This window comes from Schistocerca serialis, chromosome 3 (genome assembly GCF_023864345.2).
Source record: "Schistocerca serialis cubense isolate TAMUIC-IGC-003099 chromosome 3, iqSchSeri2.2, whole genome shotgun sequence".
Taxonomy (NCBI): domain Eukaryota; kingdom Metazoa; phylum Arthropoda; class Insecta; order Orthoptera; family Acrididae; genus Schistocerca; species Schistocerca serialis.
The window spans coordinates 423,993,974-424,018,691 of record NC_064640.1 but is presented as its reverse complement, the minus strand read 5'-3'; the positions used below and the strand labels follow the sequence as shown (position 1 = coordinate 424,018,691).

Here is a 24,718-nt window from a genome sequence, read left to right as displayed (position 1 = left end):
TCATCTCCGTAACGCTTTCATGATTACTAAATGATCCTGTAATGAAGCGTGCTGCTCTCCATTGGATCCTCTCTATCTCTTCTATCAACTCTATCTGGTACGGATCCCACACTGCTGAGCAGTATTCAAGCAGTGGGTGAACAAGCGTACTGTAACCTACTTCCTTTGTTTTCGGATTGCATTTCCTTAGGATTCTTCCAATGAATCTCAGTCTGGCATCTGCTTTACCAATGATCAACTTTATATGATCATTCCATTTTAAATCACTCCTAATGCGTACTCCCAGATAATTTATGGAATTAACTGCTTCCAGTTGCTGACCTGCTATTTTGTAGCTAAATGATAAGGGATCTATCTTTCTATGTATTCACAGCACATTACACTTGCCTACATTGAGATTCAATTGCCATTCCCTGCACCATGTGTCAATTCGCTGCAGATCCTCATGCATTTCAGTACAATTTTCCATTGTTACGACCTCTCGATATACCACAGCATCATCCGCAAAAAGCCTCAGTGAACTTCCACAAGGTCATTTATGTATATTGTGAATAGCAACAGTCCTATGACACTCCCCTGCGGCACACCTGAAATCACTCTTACTCTGGAAGACTTCTCTCCATTGAGAATGACATGCTCCGTTCTGTTATCTAGGAACTCTTCAATCCAATCACACAATTGGTCTGATAGTCCATATTAATCGTACAAGTGCTGTGAGAGTCCAACAAAAGTGCTGACATTGACTTCAATGTAGTCATGTTCTGCATATTGAAATACCATCTGTTGCAGTTACAGCAAATGATAAGATGTGGCGCTGCAGACAGACAGACGTCTTATTCAAGCACAGCTAAAAAATAGGCAAGCGAATGTCTCAGAACTTCTACAGCAGCTGGAAGCACCTGGGGCACAGCAGTGCTCAACTGCTGTGACAGTCAGCCATGCCCAGGGCATGGCACGCTCGGACTGCTGTAGCAGTCAGCCATAATCAAAGGGTTAAGAGAGCTGACTGACTTTGTATATGGACTAGTCACTGGATGTCATCTGAGTAACATATCCACCACAGACAGATCAGCCCTTTTAAAGATGCCCAAGTTGACTGTTTGTCTTGTGACTGTGAAGTGGAAATATGAAGGAACAACCACAGATAAACCAAGATTTTGTAGAACTCATGTACTGGTGGATATGGTCTCTGAATATTGTGGAGGATGGTTGTAAAATATCACTTGAAATCAGGAGAAGAAATCATGCATTAGTTTCAGAGTTGTTGTTGTTGTTGTGGTCTTCAGTCCTGAGACTGGTTTGATGCAGCTCTCCATACTACTCTATCCTGTGCAAGCTTCTTCATCTCCCAGTACCTACTGCAACCTACATCCTTCTGAATCTGCTTAGTGTATTCATCTGTTGGTCTCAGAGTACTACCAGCAATCCAGCGAGCACAACAACCATGCATAGGGAGTTTTAAAAAAATGGGGTACAGTGCTCGATTAGCCCATTATACTAGTGCAGAGCTACATTTCTGTACTCAATGCTAAATGATACCTGAGGTGGGCAGTGAATGACTGGAACTGAGTGATTTGTAGTGATGAATCACATGATATATTGTGGCAGTCTAATGGGTGGGTTTGGGTTTGGTGAATGTCTGAAGAATTTTCTTATCTTTCACATAACCCCACAGCCAGAAGTTACAGGATTAAGATCAGGTGATCTGGATGGCCATGCTGTAGGAAATCAATGGCTGATATTTCTAGCATTTCTGAAATGCCTTTGCAGCAGCTGCTTCACTGATTGTGCAATGTACAGGGGAGCACCATTTAGCATAAAAAGGATCCTACCCATTCTTCTATGACATGAATGGTTGGAATGACATTGGTGTGTAAAAGACTCTCACAGCATTTACCAGTGACAATACAGGTGGGTCCTGTTACCCATGAGACTGATTTCCTTGAAAAAATATGGCCCTATGATAAATGATGCCTTCAACCTACATCATACTGTCATCTTTGCAGAATGAGGTGGTACCAAATGATGTGCATGTGGATTTTCCATTGCGCATATTCTGCTATTCTACATATTGACATGTCCTTGGAGATGAAAATAGGCTTTGTCTGTCCACAGAATATTCCATTGCCATTCATTCTCCACTTCCATGCAAGCTAGAAATTCCAGAGCATATGTTTTTGTTGCTGGCATTTCAGCAGGAAGTAACTCCTCAATATAGGTGATTTTGTATGGATAGCAATCCAGGATGTTTCATAGAGTTTTATGCACCATGCTTACAGGTATATCCAATGTTCAGACAATTACCCATGCACTACATGTTTTCACACCATCTTTCAACCCCTCCTGCAATGTTGTGTGGCCACATCTTCAACAGACATTGGATCAACTTCTTCCCGCTTACAGCACCACTAATGGTCAAATTTTCATTTGATTTTTTGTTTCACAACATTTCCTCGTACATCAGTATTATGCTGTTTAAATTTCTGAGCAGTAGTCCTCTTTCTACAGCATTTTGAAACTGGAACATTAATAATGGACACCCTGCACTTTCAGCCATTTCTTGGGTTGTTACCAGCATCTTCAGAAAACACTGATGAATGCCTGATGTGCAGCTGACTTACTTTTGTTTTTGAATTCATTGGTCTTCTGCATACGTGGATCTTGGGACTGACAAACTACTTGCATTCCAGTTCCTGTCCATGTAGATGACAGCATTTACATTGCCTAATTGGAGCCACAGTCATGTAAGTGCTTTGAAGTACCAAGTGTCTTAACAAAACAATGTCGTGTTGTAACCACAGTCAAGTCCAAATTCAAATGCAGACTCATCAGTCAAGTACAACACTTAGCATGGAAATCACATTTATTATGAATACTCACATACAGTCAGAATAGTGCAGAACTTACTTCCTGGGCGAAAAGTGTTGCTCCATGTACAAACATGGAATATTCTATAAAATACAAACATTACAAACATAACAAATTTTGAAAGACTTTGAGAAATGATAAATGATAATTAAAAATGGCTGGTGGTTGGATTTGGGCTGGTATCCATTAGTATGCCAACCAGCAGTAGTAACGACTGTGCCACACTTGATGCTCACCAACTCACAGAATTTTATTTGGCCTGGATGCATATATGGACTAGTGTTTCCCATCAAACACAGTCCAGACAATCAAGAATAGTGTTCCATGTGCAGAGGTGTGTTCTTTGTAGGTCCAGTATGCCCGTTTCTCTTCTGGAGTCCTGGGAATGGCTTACAATTTTTTGTCTGCACTACATTATGAGAATCAACATTACAAAAATTTTTCAGTTAGGCCAACACCCTTAGTCTTGCAGGATGACATAAAAGTAGAACTGGATCACCTAAAGGAGTTAAAATTGCTATTCTAAATTCTTTACAACAGACTGGCATTCCCTGTAGTCATTTTTTTGGAAATTAAGTGTAGCATTACATCTTTGTGGGGTCTTCTTTAAATACTCAGTCAATTATGGACTCATCCCCTCAAAAATACTGATGAATTATTTTCAAAATTAGCAGGAGTCAGTATCTGTTTAAGGTTGATTTTTTGGAAGCCTGTTTTCAATTTCCTTTGGAGGAAGCTTCCAAAACCATCCCCATATTTATTTAAATACTCCTTATGACCTCTGTCAATATAACGTGTTACCTTTTCAGTGCACTAGCAGTCTTTCAGAAATTTCTAGAATGAACTATTGGCAACATTACAAAATGCGTCAACTATTTGGATGATACAGCAGTGACAGCTTGAAGTCAGGAGCATATACTGAGTCTCTAGAAAGCATTTTTATTCCTTTTGAAAGCTGGGTTGAAATGTAGCTTTTAAAAATGCACCTTCTTTCCACCTTGTATTAAGTATGCAGGATATATCCCTAGCTGGGAAGCCCTTAAAACAATACCAGAGAATGTGACAGCCATTTCACATATTCTAATATCAAACAAAGTACTAGACCTATGGGTTTTTGTTGACAGGATTAAATATTATGTTCAATTTAGTCCCACAAATTGCAGTGGTAGTCTTATTCCCCAAATTGCAATGATTCCCCTAACTGATAACTGTTTGTAGAAAAAAGGAGTCCCTTACCAGCTGTCCTCAGATTTTTACTAAGCATTTCTTAAGCTGAAGAAATGTGTCCATACTGCTCATTGCCTGACCTTGTACCAGCTTCTTTTTACATCTTTTATTGGCCACAGATGCATCACCCTAGGGCATTGGGGCAGTTCTGTCACTTAAGTACACAAGTGATTCAGCACAACCTATTATGTTCACTTCTGAGTCACTTATCATGACACAAAAATATTATTCCCAATCAGAGAACAGGCTATGGGAACAGGATCGGTAATCAGGATATAGAAAACTTAATTCCCATATATGTCGTAGCTCATATATATTTATACCTGTCACTGCGTCCGTACAGAATGATGTATATCAAAGAACTGAGTAAAGTAAAGTTAAGATGGAGACTCGACAGAGCACTTAGAGTTCACAGATATTAAGTTTCATGGTCAATACAAACTATCAATGCCACACCCCCCCCGCCCCCTCCCCCGCCCCCCACCAGTACGGAGTACTACAGACTACAGATCTCCAACGTTGAGGGCGTGTGGGTGTCAACATCAGTGGAAATCGTGAGCGTAGGCAGGCCCACCACAGGTACTTCCATCTCAAACAAGGTGGGTTGTGTAGGCGGAGCAGTGAGAGGCAGGTCCACTTCGTAGTCAATCAGCCACAGCCACAATGGCCAGATGAGACAGCAGCCGGCCTGGGAGAAAGCGGGCGGGGCAGCTGACAGAGTGGTGGAGGCATGTGTAGCTCTTAAATGGATCGAGCCGTCCATAGAAATGAAAGCACATAGAGATGTTCAGTCACACTCACACGGGTGTGTGAGGTTGTGTACAATGTTGAGGTGTAAGGGACCGTCCGATGGTAGGACCTCGATATCTGTCAAAAGAATGAGCACTCGGTTATCGAACGTCACTATAGAAACAGTGTTAACTCAGTGCAGTGGCACGCTGCAGGAAAAACTGATAGTAGGTGTGCGTGTCTCCAACACTGGATGTGAGGGCACAAAACCTGTGCAGGGTGAAACAGGGGGTGGGGTCAGGAAACCAGTGAACAGTGGCAAACAGTCTTCAGCAGATGAGGTGTGCGGTGAGGCTGATGGAAGCACATCTTCATTCTTGATCAGGGATGGATCTTCTGCAGAGTCTGACTGCAGCGGTGTGAGACCATCAAGGGTCAACAAAAGCACATGCAGAGAAACTGTCTGTGTGCGGTCTTTAATCATGATATCAAAAGTTATGTCCCCCTGCCGCAGGACCTTGTAGGGGCCAAGATAAGGTGGCTGAAGAGGCTGCCTAACCATATCATCATGCAGCATGACGTGGGAGCAGTCAGAGAGTGCGGTGGGAACATAAGTCTTGGGCAGTGAGTGACTGATGGGCGGGTGCAAACACATTTGTTGAAAATGTGTGCGCATTCAGCTAATGAAATTTGGCGAGGGGGGAAGATACTCACTAACCTGTTGAAGAATAAGCTCCCCCGGTAGAACTGGATTCTCACTGAAAACAAATTCAGATATAGTCCCCTGTAGGTCAGGTTTATAGGACGAGTGTAGACCAAGTATCACCAATGGGAGAGCTTCTGACCAGAGACAATCATGGCATCAAAGGGCCGTCTTGAGGGTGTTGTGCCATCTCTCCACCAACCCATTGCTTTGTGGGTGACAGGCGGTAGTGTGTATTTTTTTAATATCACAAGTATTGCAGAGGATGGTGAAAAGGGAGGATTCAAACTGTCAACCCTGATCGGTGGTGATAGTGGTCGGGCACCCGAAACGAGCGATCCATGAGCCAATGAAAGCCTTGGCTACCATCTCGGCAGTAATGTTAGGGAGAGGGACAGCCTCAACCCAGTGAGGCAAATGGTCGATAGTTGATAAGATATATCTATGGTCCTCTAAAGGAGGAAGAGGCCCGATTAGATCAATATGTATGTGACAGAATCGTGCTGCGGGAATGTCGAACTTGCCCAGAGGCGGGGAGGTGTGACGGCTGACCTTGTTGCGCTGGAAAGCGACGCAGCTGCGTGCCCAGGTTTGACAATCCTGTTTGATATTCTTCCAAACAAAATGTTCTCACCTGAGAAGTGTGGTGGCTCGAACGCCCAGGTGAGCTAGGTTAGTCAGGGCGTCAAAAACCTGTTGGCGCAGCCCAGGTGGGACCAAAGGATGTAGGGTGCTGGTGGAAGAATCACACCACACCTCATTGGAAATGCCAGGAAATTTAGCCTTTGTGGAAACAAGTGACGTTTGTGGGTCTCATAGGAGAGCCTGAGAATATTCATCAGAAGCTTGGAGGGAGGCCATATTGGAAAGATCAACAATGCAGGAAACAGCACTGATCCACGAGAAGAAATCCACAGCAACGTTATCTGCACCCTTGATGTAACAGACGTCCATTGTGAATTGAGAAACCAGGTCAAAGTGGCGGTAACATTGAGGGGGTGGGTCCTCAGGTGGGTTGCAGAACGCTTCTACCAGTGGTTTGTGATCAATGAGGACAAAAAACGAACGTCCCTCGATGTTGGGACGGAAATGTTTGATTGCCTTGTAAACAGCTCGCTATCAAATGCAGAATATTTTCTCTGTGCTGCAGATAGTTTCTTGGAGAAGAAATGAAGGGGAGAAATCATGTTGACCTTGTGTTGTTGCAACACTGCCCCCACCGTGATGTCACTGGCATCCGTAGTAATGAATAACTCAGCCGAGGGGTCAGGGTGGGCAAGTGTCACAGCGTGAGCTAAAGAAGTCTTCAGAGCCTTGAAGGCCTCTAGCATCAGAGCAGTCCAAGAGTCGGGTTTGATACCGGAAGTTTGTTTGCCTGATAGCGCATCTGTCAGGGGTACCTGAACAGCGTTGGTGGAAAGCAGATGGCGACAATAGTAATTGATGGTGCCGAGGAAACAGCATAGCTCATTGTAAGTAACTGGGGGCGGCAGAGTTGTGATAGCCTGCACACAAGATTTGGGAGGCTGTATTCCGTCAGCAGAGAAGGTGTAACCTAGGAAGGAGACTGATGCCTGGCGCAACTGAAACTTGTCTTTGTTGACCCTGACACTGTTGGAGTTCTAGGTCTGAAGGACCATAGACAGATGATTTTCATGTTCCTCCGCTGAGCTGCTGAAAACGAAAATGTCGTCCAGATAAGCAAAGCAAAACTCGAACTGTCGCAAGATAGAGTCAATGAAGTGTTGCCACATTTCCACCGCATTCTGTAGGCCGAACAGCATGAAGTGAAATAAACTGAGCGGCATGACAATAGCCGTCTTAGGAATGTCTTCTGGCGCTATGGGAATCTGGTTATAGGCACGTTTATGGTCAATAACACTGAAAATTGTGACGCCTGATATCATATGAGTGAAGTTATTGATGTTTGGCACTGATGGTACGAGTGTTTAAGCATCTGTAATCGTCACACATTCGAAAAGATCAGTCATGTTTGGGGACGAGGCAGATTGGTGAAGACCAGTTGCTGTCTGAAGGTTGCAGAACACTTGCCGCCAAAAGTTCATTAATCCGCTGCCGGGCTGTGCGCAACATGATAGGTTTGAGGCATCAGACCTTATGCCAAATAGGGGGGCCAGCAGTGGTAACTATCTTTTGTGTCATTCTATCAGTGACGGAAGAAACTGAGAACTGCACATGAGATTGGTTAACGTCCTGATGCCGAATCTTTAGATGAGTAGGGCGCAACAAGGTGTAGCTGTTAGCACAAGTGGGGGGAGCGCGATGAGGGGTTGGAACGTCACACGCAAGTAAAGTTTGTGGACTAACGTGGTGAGAGTTTGAGCTAGGCTCAGCCAAGCAGTCTTGTTTAGGTGGCGGCGCTATGGACTGCAGTTGCAGAAGTGAGGTACGAGCCATGACAAGCTCACTGTAAGTGGATGCGATGCGTTGTTTCAGCTTCTCATTATACTGGTGGAGTTGCATCGCCAAGTCGTATTCTGACAGTAGGTCGGTAACGCAGGTCACAATGTTGCCTGTGAGGGCAGAGCACTCAAGTATGATATCATATGTTGTGGTGGAAACAGAGCAATGAAAATAGGTGCAGGTGCACGGTTTGAGTGCGTTTGTAGGATGGTGGAGCACTGAACGCTGTACAATGTTCGGAGATAGTTCACAATGAGACAAAAAATCCATACTGAGGATCAAAAACATGTGTGTGAAATCTTATGGGACATAACTGCTAAGGTCATCAGTCCCTAAGCTTACACACTACTTAACCTAAATTATCCCAAGGACAAACACACACACCCATGCCCGAGGGAGGACTCAAACCTCTGCTGGGACCAGCCGCACAGTCCATGACTGCAGCATCTTAGACCGCTCGTCTAATCCCACGTGGCTACCGAGGATTGGTTCACCAATGTTGGCAATTTAGAATGTCCACAGAAAATGTAGAGAAGGAGATGGGCTCACCGTAACCTTTACTGAGTGTGAGGTAGGTAATGATGATGCATTGACAGCTCATAGAAGTGACTTCGTCTGTGAAGAAGCAGATGGAGCCATTGAAGTAGGTATGATTGACATGTCAGCACCAATGTCGACCAGAAAAGCTATACCTGATGCAATGTCAGTCACATAGAGACAACCACTCGGCCGGTCGGATGAGTGAACAGAGTGTAATGTAAGAGGATGCCTGTTAGGTTCCCTGCAGGACTCAGCGTCTCTTAGTTCCTGCGGTCAGCGTTTGGGTGTTGGCATGGCAACCAATACTTCTTGGTGTCATCGCTGAACACTTTGTGGTACCAGCAGAAAGGGTGAGCAGGGTGAGGAGGAGGTGGAGACTGCGACAGTGGGGGCAGCTTGTCCTCATTGATTTGTTCCAATAAATAGACTGGCACATAAGGTGCATGCGCGAGCCTAGAGTGCTTGGACAGCAGAGAGAGTGGGCCGACACAGCCAGGTGAAGTAGATGAGGTGATGGCAGAGTGAGCCCTGCCTCTGCCGGTCGAAGGTCGGTATGCAGGGGCGGCTGTGCCGACAGACAGTGTGGAATGAACTGGCTGATGTTGCCGCAGCATCAAATACAACTGGTCAGTGATGCATTAGTTTTCTTTATTTTACTTTGACATTTGCATTGTATAAATTAAATTCTCATCAACTAGGTAGTAACAAATTATACGGAACCATTTTAACAATTATTAAGCATTCAATTCGCTGTAACCTCAGAGAAATCTTAATATATTATGTGCTTCATATTATTTAAAAAAAGCATTAACAACTGTATACCAATAAGATTGTAACAATGAGAAGTCTTTGCTGTTAGATTCAGAAGCATCTGACCCACCTAAAATTTCAAGGCGGTGGGTTGCTCTGTACTGTTAATGAAACAATATTACAACAAGGATGCAGGCCACTGAGGCGAGGTAAGGGGTCCATGTTATGTGAAACACTGAATTGGGCATGTAAATTGGACACAACTGGAACAGCATGTGTGCGGAATGGATCTGGTGTGGTTTGTAGTAATGGTGGCATTGCACATGGCCCAACAGTAACTGACGTAGCATGCTGGTGGGTGGCTAAACACATGTTCAAAGGGAAATCACTTTGTTCTTGAAACACTCAATTTGTAGAGACACAATTCAAAATATTGTTCAGTTCACATTTCACTGTCAGATGGGCATAATCTGGCATTGCGAAGGCTGAGTCCATTATTTGCTCTAACAGCAAAGTTGTCAACCGTTTCTTTTTATGACACCATGGCCTTCATCTTTTCTAAAGTGTCCCATTATAGAATCAAGATTACAGTCAGTGTTGAGTCATGATTTTGAAGGTTCTGTGCTTCTGTATATTGCAAGCCCTGCAGACTGGAAAATTTCTAGAACATAGAACTTGACCCAGCTACATAGTCAGTGGTCATGGATTGATGAGACTACTGTGCATGTGGCTCAACAACACCAAGCTTGTGAGATGCAGCAACCTGCATTGGCTCAAGTCTATCAGCCCTGCCTATGCCTAATCAAATGTGGGTTCACACAAATTTTGCAGGTCCTTTAAGTGAGGCCATGTTTTAGATGTTATTAGATGCATGTTTTAATTTCCCATACATCATTAAAATGCAACAGATCACAATGGAGACTATCATTAAGGTCCTGGCCACTATTTATTATGTTCAAGGTGCCCACTATCTCTTGTCACTGATAATGGATGGCAGGTTGCATCTCCTGGTTTTCAGTGGTTTTATACCTAGAATGGAATAAAATATATACTGCATCTCTGTTTCACCTTGTTTCTAATGGCATGGCTGAATGTTCTGTATGAACATTTAATATACAGATTGGAGGACTATTAACATTCAGGCCTATTGATTCTGCACTGGTTTCATTTCCATCCTTTTACCAGGTGATACTGATCCATGATTGAAACCCAGTGGAACTTTTGCATAGATGCCTTCATTATTCCTTCTTATATATTTATTGCAGCCTCCATCAGTACAAGAAGGAGACTCAGCCACAACTTTTAAGGTTGGCATCTCCACTGGACAAATGCCTTGCTGGATAAGTGGCTCTATCACAACCCAGCAAGACTGCCAGCTGGTCCTTGTGGCCACACCTTGAGGCATCCTTAACCAGCATCAGAACTAGCTCCATTTCTGTCTTCTGACACAAGACCCATGTCCATATTTGCCATACTGTTGGTAGTAGCCTACATTGACTGCCCAGAGGGCCAACAACAGCAGACATGGGGTTTGGTTCCAGGAGGACAACCCAGGTAGTGGGTGGCTAACGTTATCAGTTCTCCACCTTTTTCCATCACCCCTCTTGATCTGGACTTGGACAATAAGCAGGAGGTCCCCTGGTCTGCACTGACTTTGATTTCAGACCCATAGCTTTCTTTGGAATGAGCAGCAAGCTGCAGGCCCAAACAAACATTGCTTCCTGCCTAACTGACACTGGAAATGGGAATGGATTATATACTGCAGGCAACATCTGAAGTTAGTAGTGTTTGCAGCACACTACATTCTTCTTCACACTAGCCATGATGTTTCTGGCCCTATGGCCTGATTCAAGGGAGAAAGGTTCATGTAATCCCTCTGGATGTATTGAAGGATCGCTAGATATAATTATGCATATGTCTGGTGAAGTTGCTAGGGGTGACACAATTGATACACCTGCCAGTGCCAGTTTATGTGGAAATACACCTACAGCAGATCTAGTGTTGCTATGAACTGCCACATTCTCATTTGTCAATCAGCCAATGTTTTCAACAAACTCTCTGGTGTATCTATTGACAATGACCTTGTGCTACATAGTTTTTTCCCTGACTGTGATATGGACTTTGTTGATACCTAACAACATTCGACTAATGCAGAGATATATCTGTTTACCTGTTTTTTCAATCCCACCATCCACCTGCAGCTACTTTTTGAAAGTAGCTAAGTTCTCCTCAATAAATTGTATCAGATTATCATAATAGCACTGTGTTGTGTACATAGTTCCACATAGTCAGCGCGTACACAACTTTCCCACTAGAGCAGGCCCCGCTAAGCACAACAGCACAGGCGCAGTGCTCATCTATCTCCGCACTACGAGATGGTGCTGCCATAGAGACGGACCAAATTCTGCTTCCACCAATCCGCATATTAATATGTAACGCAGCCAATGAGATTGCTGCTAATGTAGAACCTTTTCTCCTCGCGGATCAGACTCGCGCAGTGGTACGTGAACACGCGAGGTATTATAACAAGTGTAAAGACCTCAGATTAGTCAGTCTGCATTTGTCTGCACCAGTTTGTACCAGTCTGCATTAGTCTGTACCAGTCTATAGTCAAGTTTCAGTCTGCGCCTAATAAGATTACCATATTCCTGTATATAGCCATGAAGATAAATGTATAGACACTTTTATCAAGTATCAGAGATATATGTGAGAATAAGATTAACGTACCAATACCAAAGGAACTTCAGATTGGCAATTGTAAATAGCATCCAGAACAAAGTTAAGTAATTTTTATGCTTGTTATTATTTTAATAAATGTGTGTGAAAATTAATCAAGTTATGTTTAAAGTTGCTTACCGTCAATCTGCTACTCTAAGTGTGCAAGTGACATTTCTATTGTCTGACCTAATGGCAGAAGATAAACACACCACGATAAGACCAAAAGACATATTGCTGACACTCGCCTACTTTTTTAGAGCGACAAGTCAAATAATCTGATGGTGTGTGTACTGAAGGTCTTACAGTACACACACCACACACTGTATGCAGTCTCCAGTTATAAGGGTAATAGGAAGTTCTCCTACTTCACTACCACCACTGACTTCTTGATTAGAAATACTAGCAAATGGCAAAATTCACTCAAAAGAAGAAGCATAGTTGGAATTTACAGTTCTCATTGTTGGGAGTACCCCTAAAACAGCTTCTCAGAAACTACGCTGAAGAATAGTTTTGCAGATCTTCAGACAGTTTTTAGAATGATATCTGCAGAGGGGCCAAAACTGTCTGAAACAGCTGGGCAGCTGATAATGCCTGATGCATTGCTTAAGTCCACATAGTCCTCCCTCAGCTCACCTGATGTAGCATGAGCTCTGGCTCATGCTCAATACCACAGTGGAGTGACGATATCTCCACACTAGTGGCAACCAAATTCATTTTATACCTTTAATTACTCAACTATATTATTCACTTTTAATAGTGTTTTCAGATAATACACACTAGGGTAAATGGCACTTCTTGTATTTGTAAGTTCAATCACCAAATGTGAAAAGCTGTATTTGTCACAGAAAATGTAATTTCAATAGAGAGCCTCTGGTACCGTGTGCTGCGGAATTTGAATCCCCGCCAGACATCATGGACGTTGAAGACCCCTAGAGGTCTCTGCACCATCACGCTGTAAGCTGTAACGGCGCACACCTCCTGGTCCACTTTTAGTGTGAGGGCACCAGAGTGGAACACATGGTTCCAGTGGCCAATAGCAGCACCCCCGATAGACTACTTAAGCCCCTGCTTCTTGCTCAGCCAGCCAATCTAATCTCGCATACATCTGTGGACACATCGCCTCACATTATACAGCTTACTTACTTTCGTGTTCTGTGTATGAGTGGATGTGTTTGTTAGGTTTCTGTGACTCTGTTGTTCAATCTTGTTGTTGTTCGTTCTGTCCTTCGTTGGTCGTGTCCGTCCTCTCCCATTGTGTTGTTGTTCGCGGGCCTCTCTGCAGGTCCCGCCACACTTTCTGTCATTTCAACCCCACGACCATCCCAGTTGCTGTTACAACAGAGCCAATATTAAATCATGATGAACCCAATGGTCGTCTTGCATCCAGTTACCTTGCCATTTCAATACTCAACACACTGTCCACTGAACAGCTGTGATCTAGTGCCACTGTTGTTGTATTAATTAATCTTGATGAACAAGCTGATATGAGCATACAATCCCTACAAATTGGGAAAAAATTAAGTGATTTCCAGTTTTCATACTATGTTGGGAGGCCTGTAATAAAAATATATTCGCTTGCCATCAGTATACGCAATTTTTTTCGACCAGTACTTGTGTGCTTCTGCAACTTTGTGTGAAAGAATGAACAGTATTAAACAGCCAGATTGGGCATACAGACAAATGAAGTACAACAATTTTTTATTTAACTAAGATCCTCCAAATTAGAGTAGAATTTGCAGATCCCAAAATTTTTGCCATGCTCATTTGCCTAACTGGCTCACCAATCTGCATTCATTGTTTCACATACACTTGTAGAATCCCATGACTGTTGGTGAACATAGTAAAATAGGCTGACTCAGAATATTTCTTTGACTGCAGCTCTCTCAATTCAATGAGATCTTCTTGGTTTACAAGCCATGTCATTCGAATGATGCAGCTTGTAAACTGAGAAGGTTTTATTGAAGCATTGCAGACAAAAGACTCCAAGGACACAGCTCTCTCAGTTCCCTGATTTTGTCCCTGCTACACTCTTTTATATATTGATCATAGTGTCATTGGCTCCACCCAGGTGACATTCTTCATCCACCTCTGGTAGGTTTCATGGGATGACTCTGTCATTGGAGATTCTTAGGATCTCTGACAATCACTGATATCAATATTGGCCTTAAACAGAGATACCAAATGCCTCCCCACCTGTAATTAGTGTGTAGAGCCAAAAATGGCCAGGTTTGAATATGGACTGATGTGATAGAGGGAATATTGGTGCCAGTAACTTAGTGATTGTGTCCACAAGCACCCTGTGTGAGCCTCATTTTACTTCTTCTTAATATATGAGCATGATACTTTATACTGGGAGCAAATAAACTGTATTTAACAAACTGAAAATGCAAGGTGTTTCCCTGGAGCCTTTCAAAAAGTTTCAGCAATTTTTTTAGGTCTTACTCACATGTAGTCCTCTTTACTATGATGCCATATAGATACATTTGCACATTACACTATTCCATGAAATAACAGCTCCAGATATTTCTGAAATATTGCTGAGAAGATACCATTTCAGATTGGTAGCCTCTTGTATTGACATATACTGAGCAGTGTATTAAGAACTAACAACTATTGCAATTCCACATCCAGATGCTGTTGTAGGTCTCTTAAATCTCTTTTAGAAAAACAGCGACTTCCAGTGAGCTTAGTTAGTAAGTACTCTCCACAAAGAATTGGATATAAATCTATGTTAGAGTATGCATCTATCATGGACTTGAAATTGCCACCATTTGGTTTTTTAATAAAAACCATGAGTGTCATCCACTGGCTTGCAATGACCCTCTTATCATGAAGCGTATCTAATTCTGTCTTCGTAGCACCCCCCTTGGTGAAAGGCATTGATTGAGCTCTACAAAACTTAGGAACTGCAGACAGTTTTATAGATATGTGAACAAAAATTCTGTGCTCAACCTAATGATGCTTCAAACATTTGTTTACAATTAGTGCATAATGACTGTAGATTTTGAAATGGAATTGCTTCTGACATTAGGTATACAAAGCACACAATTTTGAATTCAGCCAAGGTGAAAATGTCTAGTCCAAAAATGTTTGTAGCTTTAGACATATCTACTACTAAAAACTTCAGTACACACACTACATTTTTGTACATAGCTGTTGCTGCTATCTGATATCACAGAGAAATATCCTGTTTGCAGCTGAACACTACTTGCCTATGGGTCTCTGCATTTATGGTGACTCAGGCTACCTGTATGTGTGTCTATTGAGCAGTGACAACACAGCTCTCATATCCACTTGAAATAAAACCAACTGAATGTTTATGGTGAGTGTAAGCATCAGCCTATTAAGATTTTCTTGGACTGCTTTCTCCGCTGATGAAATGGCATTGTGATGACGAGCATCAACATGATGTTTTCTGACACACAAAATGCAAGTGTCAATCCTTGTTGCAGTAAACACCCACTGCATCTCTGTGGGAGCAGTGACTTTTTTGTGGTCCCTGTCACATTTTAAATATGACTATAGGACTATCCCTTTATGGATATTTTCATGCAATGCCATGGTGTGGGAGATGCTGTGACCAAGGGTATGCAACTGATTCTTGCTCAGTGATGGGAGAGATGAATCAGTAACTACAGTCTTACATCTGTCACAATATGGAAGATGATGGCAACAGAATGTCATTAGATGAGTGATTGATGAAATGAGGTACTTCACTTACTTCTAACTCATTACCTAATGTATGCTGGGTTGTGACAACTCTCTCAAATGATTTAGGAAATTTGAGCATATCAGCAAAGCTTGGGTCTCAAGTACCCAGTGCTCTAGATGTCACTTCTTTGTCATGAGCTAACCACATAACTGTATCATTAATTAGCAATTCAACATAGAAAATGCTGCACTGTTTACACACAAAGTTATGGCAATGCACTAAACCTTGCATCATGCAACCCAAGCTGTTTATAACATTGGTTAAACTTCAACCTAGATGCCACAATGTGTGTTTGATGACCATAATATTTGGCCAGCTGTTCACAAGGTTCTTGAAATATTAATGAACTGGGTTTGAGAGCAGTCACATATTTGAGACAACTGCATATAGGCAACTAATCAAAGACAAAAGCAATGAACTTTACTGTTTAGTATGAGGAGTTTTACTTGCAATACAATGGAATCCAGAATATAGTAAATACAACTCCCAGCTCTAGTTAGCTTCATCAAAACAAATGACTGGAGATATTGCTGTAACCAAAACCACTTAGTTTTGCAGACACAACAGCCACTCTGAATCAGCATGCAACTCCAGCAGTTGTTGGAGCTGCTGGTGATGCTGCTCCTGCTGTTGCCGGGGCTATTGTCACATTTGTTGTTGCTGAAGTTGTTGTTGACATTGTTGATGCAGCAAAAGTTGCTGCTGTCAAAGCTCAAGACCTTTGGATGCATGAGTGCAAATGACTGGGAATGAAAATCCTTGTCCCCACTTTTCTATCCATCATTAAGGATGAAATATGTACATCATGCTCAGATTTACTCTATGGTGACTGAGAACCACACCCTTGTAGAACAGAACAACGAAGTTCGGCAATTGTAGAGTGTGAGAGGAAACACATATTGTAGCTTTTGACAAAGCAGAAATCATTGTGAATATATCTTAACATAACCACTATCTGCACAGCTCCTGTGCCCTCCTATATACTGGGGACTGCATCACAGGCTTTGCCCAGGTGACATGCTATATCCACCTCTGTCAGGCAGCCATGGTAACTGTCACTGAAAATTATTGGGATCTCTGACAGGATGCTGCACTCAGAATTATCCTTGGGCAGGGATACCAAACCTATCCCCTCTGGAATGAAAATGTAACTTCAGTAGGATGACAAATCTGAGAAGACTGTGTTTCCAAAAATATCTTGTGAAACATTATCTTTATCATTGTTACCTCATGAAATGGTACTAAAATCTTTGACTTGGATGCCTTCATGACTTTCATTCCTCAAACACATAATTCTGTAAACTTAGTATCATCCACTATTAAAAGTATGCCTCACTATTCATCTCTAGGTCTGCTTATGCAGCTCACCTTCAAACCCACATCACATTGAGGCTGTCTAAATTTTTCTAGACAAAACCCTTGCGCTTTACTGTCCATGATTATCTGAAACAGGAACTCTTAGATTACACTGTATGGGGGTTATAGAGCTTATCACAGCCAGCAGCTTGGCTGTGCCAATTATTACAGTGGAAAAATCAAATGGATATTCTATCAGTGCATAATCCTACCCAATCACTCATCGAGATAAACTTCAACAGTGGGGAAACAATTCTCCTAAGTAGACTTAGCAGACAGGTACCAGGATGTGATAATTAAACTAACAGTGTTGCGAGTGGTGCAGTACAGGCTGTGTCCATTGCAAGTAGCTGAAACATCATAGGTAAGTTCATTAATCAGGGTGCTTACAGAATACATTGAAAAAAAATAGTAGTCCCACTTTCTGCAACCAGATGAAAATATGCCGCTGTAAGCAGTCAGAATGTGAAATGTTTCCTGCTTTGACACCAGTATGCTGTTAATCACTTGAAGATGCGTGTTTATTTCATTTGTGAATTGATCGTTGGTGTAAAGGATTAAGAAGGTTAAGTTTTTTGTCCAAAGCACAATGGCTGTTGAGAAGAAACTGGTGCACTGCTGGTAACAGCAGCCCAGAATTGTGGGAATATCACTGATAGAAATGGCTACAAAGAGGCCCAATGTGAATAAATGCGCTAAAGAATATGATGAAGAAATTTGAAGAAACAGGCGAATTAGGTGGTGCAGCTTGGAGAGGGAGATGGCGCATTCCCATTGCAGTTGTCGATGAAGTTACTTTAGCTGTAGTGGCTCGTGCAGCATTTGCCTCAAATTCTGCTGCCGGTGCTCAGCCCATGTCATGAGAATTTCTTCCCCCTGGTCAACAATTCAAAAGATTTTGAGGCACATTTTACTCTGGTATCCCTACAAGATTCAGAATGTGCACCATATGAAGCCCCAATAAAAGCTACAACACTCTGATATTGCCCTTCATTTTTTTTGGTGGACATGAAAATTGATAATGTGTGGTTTGGGAACATTCTTTGGATGGACAAGGCACATTTTACTCTGCATAGTGATGTGAAGGAACAGAACTGTTACATATGGGGTTCTACTCCACCATGAGTTGTGCAGGAAAATCTATTGCACCCATCTTATGTGGCTGTGTGGTGTGGTTTCACAAGATCCTTCATTCTTAGCCCATTTTTCTTTGAGGTGATGACAGCAAGTTGGTAAGTCAGGAGACCATATTGAACTCATGTTGTAACTTGTGACCGTGTACTAATAAATGCACCAGAACCACTGCTGTCAAGTGTTTGATCATTCCTTCCCTTTTCTTGCACCCACCCTCCTTCTGACTGCTTACAGTGCCATATTTTCATCTGGGGGCAGAAAGTGGATCTATTATTTTTTTCAACATACTTCGCAAGCACACCAATTAATGAATGTACCTATGGGGTTGCAGCACCTGCGATGTATACAGCCTGCACTGCAGCACTCAGAGCACTGTCAGTTTAATTATAATTACCTGGTACATTGAGCTCCTGGTAGACACATTTTTGCGGTACATCACTTTAATAAACACATTATTTGGCCACTATGGATACAAGCTGCTACCTGTTGGGTTTAGATGTTTGTCCCCAATTTTTCAATGCTCTTTGGAGCAACTGTGCCAGGATAGTTAAAATAGTTTAAATTGCCTGGACAATATCATTGAGACTGGGAAACCTCAATAGGAGCATCTAAAGAACATACAAATGATTTCACAAGAAATAGGTTTGAAACAAAAGTAAATGCAGCATTTTGCACCCCTACAACAGTCAATTTAATTCACCTACTAAATCAATTATGACATAAATATGTTACATTCAGAAGATCTAAAGAATGGAACCCCACTTTTCAGGTACTGAAGCAAAGCTTTCAAACATCACCGTATCTAGCTATGATGCATCCTAAGACAGATGCCATGAACACACATAGGAATTTTTGTACTAATTTGATAAATATCTTGGTTCTATGTAGATAATTTTTGCATAATGCCACAAACCATCGCAGGGGCTACAAATTGTGACCCTACGTGTACAGAAAGACATTAGTGACAGAATTGTGCCCACCAGGGCCCTGCATTGTGGACCTTTTTCACTCAGAAGTACCTCACTAATAAGTAGCCCAACAGGCTGACAACAGGTTATCACTACACGCTCCTCAAGACCACATATACAGGGCATTTCACAAAAGGGTCTTTGGATGATAACCAGGATACGTAATATTACCTATTGGCATGTCATTACTTGGGGTTTTCAGCTGGTTTAGAAAATTTAATGCTCACATTGCAGCCATGCCCTTAGAACCCTTAAATTTCTCAATTCAGTCTTCACCCCTTCACCTTCATGGCACACTACATTGATTCTGATTATGCAGAATCATTCCTCAAATCATTGTACCTTCTTCTCATGGACACACTGTTTAGTTTTCCATATGTGATCAACATGAGACTATACACTACAGCAGATCTGTGATCAAGGCATTATCCAAGATTTTTGCAATTAATGGACCACTGCAGACACTTGTGTCTGGTAATGGACTTCTGTTTATTTGTGAGACCTGATATCATCAGATGAAAGGAACACAGTGACTTATATTATTTATCATAAATTTTGAATCATTTTGATCACAATATTGTGATCATGGCAGTTTAAATTTGTAACAGGTCTCAGTTTGTATCACAACAGTTCAAAAACTTTCCAGGACAAAGTAAAATAATCCACTCAAGATCGACTCAGTTTCATCTTCAAACTAACGATGAGGCAGAATGACTTGTCTGCATTATATAAATTTATATATCTAAAATAATATCCAACTTCATTTCCTCGTAATCAGAGCTCATGATATTTTTATGTACCGGGTGATCAAAAAGTCAGTATAAATTTGAAAACTGAATAAATCATGGAATAATGTAGATAGAGAGGTACAAACTGACACACATGCTTGGAGTGACATTGGGTTTTATTAGAACCAAAAAAATACAAAAGTTCACAAAATGTCCAACAGATGGCACTTCATCTGATCAGAATAGCAATAATTAGCATAACAAAGTAAGACAAAGCAAAGATATTGTTCTTCACAGGAAATGCTCAATATGTCCGCCACCATTCCTCAACAATAGCTGTAGTCGAGGAATAATGTTGTGAACAGCACTGTAAAGCATGTCCGGAGTTATGGTGAGGCATTGGTGTCGGATGTTGTCTTTCAGCATCCCTAGAGATGTCGGTGGATCATGATACACTTGCGACTTCAGGTAACCCCAAAGCCAATAATTGCACAGACTGAGGTCTGGGGACCTGGGAGGCCATGCATGACGAAAGTGGCGGCTGAGCACACGATCATCACCAAACGACGCCATCTGTTGGACATTTTGTGAACTTTGTTTTTGTTTGGTTCTAATAAAACCCCATGTCATTCCAAGCATGTGTGTCAATTTTTACCTCTCTATCTACATTATTCCGTAGTTTATTATGTTTTCAAATTTATACTGACTTTTTGATTACCTGGTACATACATTTGTGCATTAGCCAGTGACAGAAGCCAAGCAGAGATCCTTCATAGCTGGTATCCTTTACGCTGCTATTCCTGCTACCTATGTCACCATCATGCTGGAACCTACATTGCCTATTACCCTTTCACCTGGCTCAGCAGAATGGTATAGAATCTTTGGGAAGTGTCTAGGGTCATCTGCAGTCACAGTAAATGCCTTAGAAGACAGCCTCGTGCATACAGTGCTCAGCAGTGTGCACTGTTTGCAATGCCCCACTGTGGTTATATCAACCACCAATTCCTCCATCTCACATCAAGAACATATGAAAGTTGTCTGTACCTTCTTAGCCATCATGAAAATTGTACCACTGACATATGTCAGTACCAGACTGCCCTGCACCATTACCAACCAGAGGCATACTCTACTTGCACACCACTCATACTAGAATCGACCAACACATTTTCAGGTGTTACCTCATTCATTGCTACTCATTCACATGGCACATGAGACATGGACAATCAGCAGATCCCCTAAGACAATATCATCAATTTGGCCATCAACCTCCCACATTAAGTTAATAGCAATACTGAGATACCATTAGCCCTTACCAATGAAACAAATATCAAGAGAATACTGTCAGTGCACAACAAAGGTCTACACCAGCTGAACGATAATGGGGCTCCATCATCCCTCCATCACCCACTGAACCAAAGGTATGGGTGCTAATGGCCATACACACCAATGTCATGTGGGCAGAATGCTGTATCACCGGATACTGAATTGGATGTTGAGCCTATGAAAACTGCTCAACTCCAAATGTCATGGGCACACCACTTAGTTGATGCCAATGGTATTGTTTCTGATGATTCATACAGTTTCATGGTATGACTAAAATGGAGATAGTGCAAATCAATTCTTTGCTGGGCAGTATTGCCAGAAAATTATGCACACTGCGGGTCTAAATATTCCTCTTTCAGTGACTGGTATTTCCTGCTGGGCTTTGCCTCTGGGTATTATTCAGTGTTATTTTGTCAAGAGTAATCTGTAGTCACGTGTGCACCACTGTAACTGTCACAAGGAACTGTAGGTTATGGAAAGAGTGACTTGCTGTGGCTGTGTTTGTTCTCCATTTACACTTTTATGGCTATGTCTGTGCTATAACTAAGTGATTGTGTATTTATAATAAATCGTTGGTTCTTCAAACATGATACTGTTTATTTTTATTTTTTATTTTATAAAAAAATTCATAGGGACAGAGCAACTACAGCACCATACTGATTCCATTCTAGCGCTATGAATTTACATGAGGCATATATTACATACTGCTAAGTTATACACTGATGATCTTAATTTTGAGCATCTATATCCAACAAGAATATTTTGTTTTGATTTAAAGTAAAATTAAGTTACTCCATTTTAGCTTTACAGTATATAGTTATTTACCTTTTTTTGTCATTTACATGTATTTTACAGGGACACGCTTGTGTCACGTACAGCTCATCTGAAGGATGGTTTAAATAGGTTATTCTGTCTTGTACCATATGAAGTTATTACCATAGAAATTTGGGATTATATTATGCCACACTGGATGGAAGCTATGGTAAATGATGTCCCAGGAAAAGAACTACCAGAATTAAAAATGCTGCTAAGGTAACTTTTTTAACATTTTATTACACATACCATGCTAGAGGGACAAACATCATAGTAAGTTGGGTATTTTGGGGATGTACTGCTTGTTAAATATAACTGAAGAAATTTATCATACATTATTTTGAGTAATAAATGACTCCTATGAAAGAGGAATCAAACCAGAAGACTTCACACAATGCAGAACCATTACTATACCTAAGATAGGAAAGGCACCTGACTGCACCAATTATACAAAGTGGTCAGAAACAGTCTGAAAAGCTAGTAATGCTGTTGCAGTGTAGTTGTCCTGAGAAATAATTGTTAAGAAAAGACTTCAATATGTTGTCCTGTTTCCGAGTTAATTAGCATTGAAGTTAGCCACCCAGGCCATTGCATGCGCAAATTCAAGTGGCCTGCCAGAGACTGTGTTGCCAAATTTCTTCTTCGTTTGGTTTCCTGAAACTGAACAAAAGAGCAATACAAAAATTGGACATGGGATACTAACAAGTCTCAAACCCAAGCCAATAGCTGAGCAGTCTCGTGCACTGTCATCTACACTAAGAGAACAACAGACACTAATAAATTGTATCTTCAATTTGCATATTCAATGGCCTGATTGGCTAACTTTGATGCTACGTAACTCAGAAACAGCACAACATATTCAATTTTTTTCTTAACAGTTATTTATCAGCACAACCTACTCTGCAACACCATTAAAAGCTTTTCAGACTGCTTCTGACCACCTTGTCGAACACTGTTGATGTTATTCCATGCCTCCAAAACACTATGCATCAGCATCTACATCTATTCTCTGCAAACTACCATGAGGTGCATAGCAGAGGGTATGTCCCATTATACCAGTTATTAGGGTATCTTCACATTCCATTCACATATGGAGCATGGGAAGAATGCTGGTTTGAATGCCTCTGTGCATGCAGTAATTATTGTAATATTATCCTCACAATCCTTATGTGAGCAATATGTAGGGTTTTTAGTACATTCCTAGTGTCATAAGTAATGCCATTTCTTGAAACTTCATTAATAGAATTTCTAGGGATAGTTTATGTCTGTCTTCAAAAATTTTCCACTTCAAGTTGGGACAAGTTGGGACGGTAGGGGATGGATGCAAATGCAGTATGCAGCTTTTGTAAATTGATAAAAGGAAAGGTCTGTAAGTACCTGAGAGAAGACCAATTTGGATTTAGAGAAGGCAGAGGAATAAGACAAACAATTTTGGTCTTGTACATGCTATTGCAGGGAAGGATGGATGTGAATATATGGACTTATTTTACCTTCAATGGCACAGAAAAAACTTTTGACTATGCAAACTGTGAGCAACTCTTTAGATCTATGAAGAAAGTAGGGCTGCACTAGAAGGGTAGAAGAATGATTAAACAAATTTATCAGAACCAAACTACAAAAATAAACATCAATAAGGTAGAGGAAGATGCCAGAATTAGAAAAATAGTTGGATAATGATATCCCCTATCTTTGTATAAGGAGTGTTGAAAAGAAAGGTTACAGAACATTCTAACAACCAGATCAATTGAAATTTGCAAATCCTATTTTGGGATAATGTAGTGAGACATCTAGTGATGCAAATGTAGTGTCTAGCATAGTTGTGTACATGCATAGGCTCATGGGACAGATGAAATATAGGAACTGTGTGTTCTGTCTGTTTGATGTATCAGTGCACGTGAGGACATCATGGCATTCACATCACAAAATTCAATGACTGAGGAGCAGTGAGGTGTTATCCAGTTTCTGACTGTGGAAGAAGTTAAACCAACCAATATTCATCACCAGATGATGGTTGTATACTGGGGAGACTATGCATCTGATAAGTCAGTGAGAAAGTGGAGTGCCCATCTTCATGAAGGCAAGGAGTGTCCGAGTGATGTCCTGAGACCAAGTCATGCAAGCATGGTAACCACAGCTGAACTCATCAATAAGGTGAATGACTTGGTGAGAAGTGATCAGCATGTCACAATGCTAATGCTGACAGTGATAGTGGGGACCAGTGTTGGAACAAAGTGGTCAATTATGTATGACAAAAAGGGTTCACTGAAGATGTGCACACAGTGGGTTCCAAAGAAGCTCAGTAAACCATAAAAGGAACTGCATATGGCACTAGCACTGTAACACCTGTTCTGGTATCATGAAGACCTGCATTACTGGAGCAGATTGTCACTGGTGATGGGAGCTGTGTCATCACTGTAAGCTAGATACAAAGCAGAACAGCATGTGATGCAAGCATGCATCATCACCTCCCCCTAAAAAATTCAAAGCTGTGCCCTCAGCAGGCAAGGTGATGCTCACCATCTTTTTCAACACCCGATGTCCAATATTCATTGAATTCCTTGAGCATGGAAATACCATTAACAGTGACGTATATTGTGAGACACTCCATAGCCTACAAATGTCCATCAAGAGCAAACAGCCTGGGCTGTTCATGGAGGGAGTCCACAATAATGTGTGTCCACAGATCTCCAAGGCCGCATAAAGTATAATGGGCCAAGTTCAAGTG

The 24,718-nt window shown here is 41.6% G+C and overlaps 1 protein-coding gene across 1 annotated transcript in view; it reads left to right on the top strand.

Moving 5' to 3' along the window:
* LOC126470304 (protein unc-79 homolog) overlaps window positions 1-24,718 on the top strand; it is an 857,658-nt gene that overhangs the window by 178,811 nt on the left and 654,129 nt on the right. Inside the window, exon 11 of the mRNA XM_050098074.1 lies at window positions 22,036-22,212. Within this exon, the coding sequence (XP_049954031.1) occupies window positions 22,036-22,212 (177 nt within the window). The remainder of the gene's footprint in view (window positions 1-22,035; window positions 22,213-24,718) is intronic.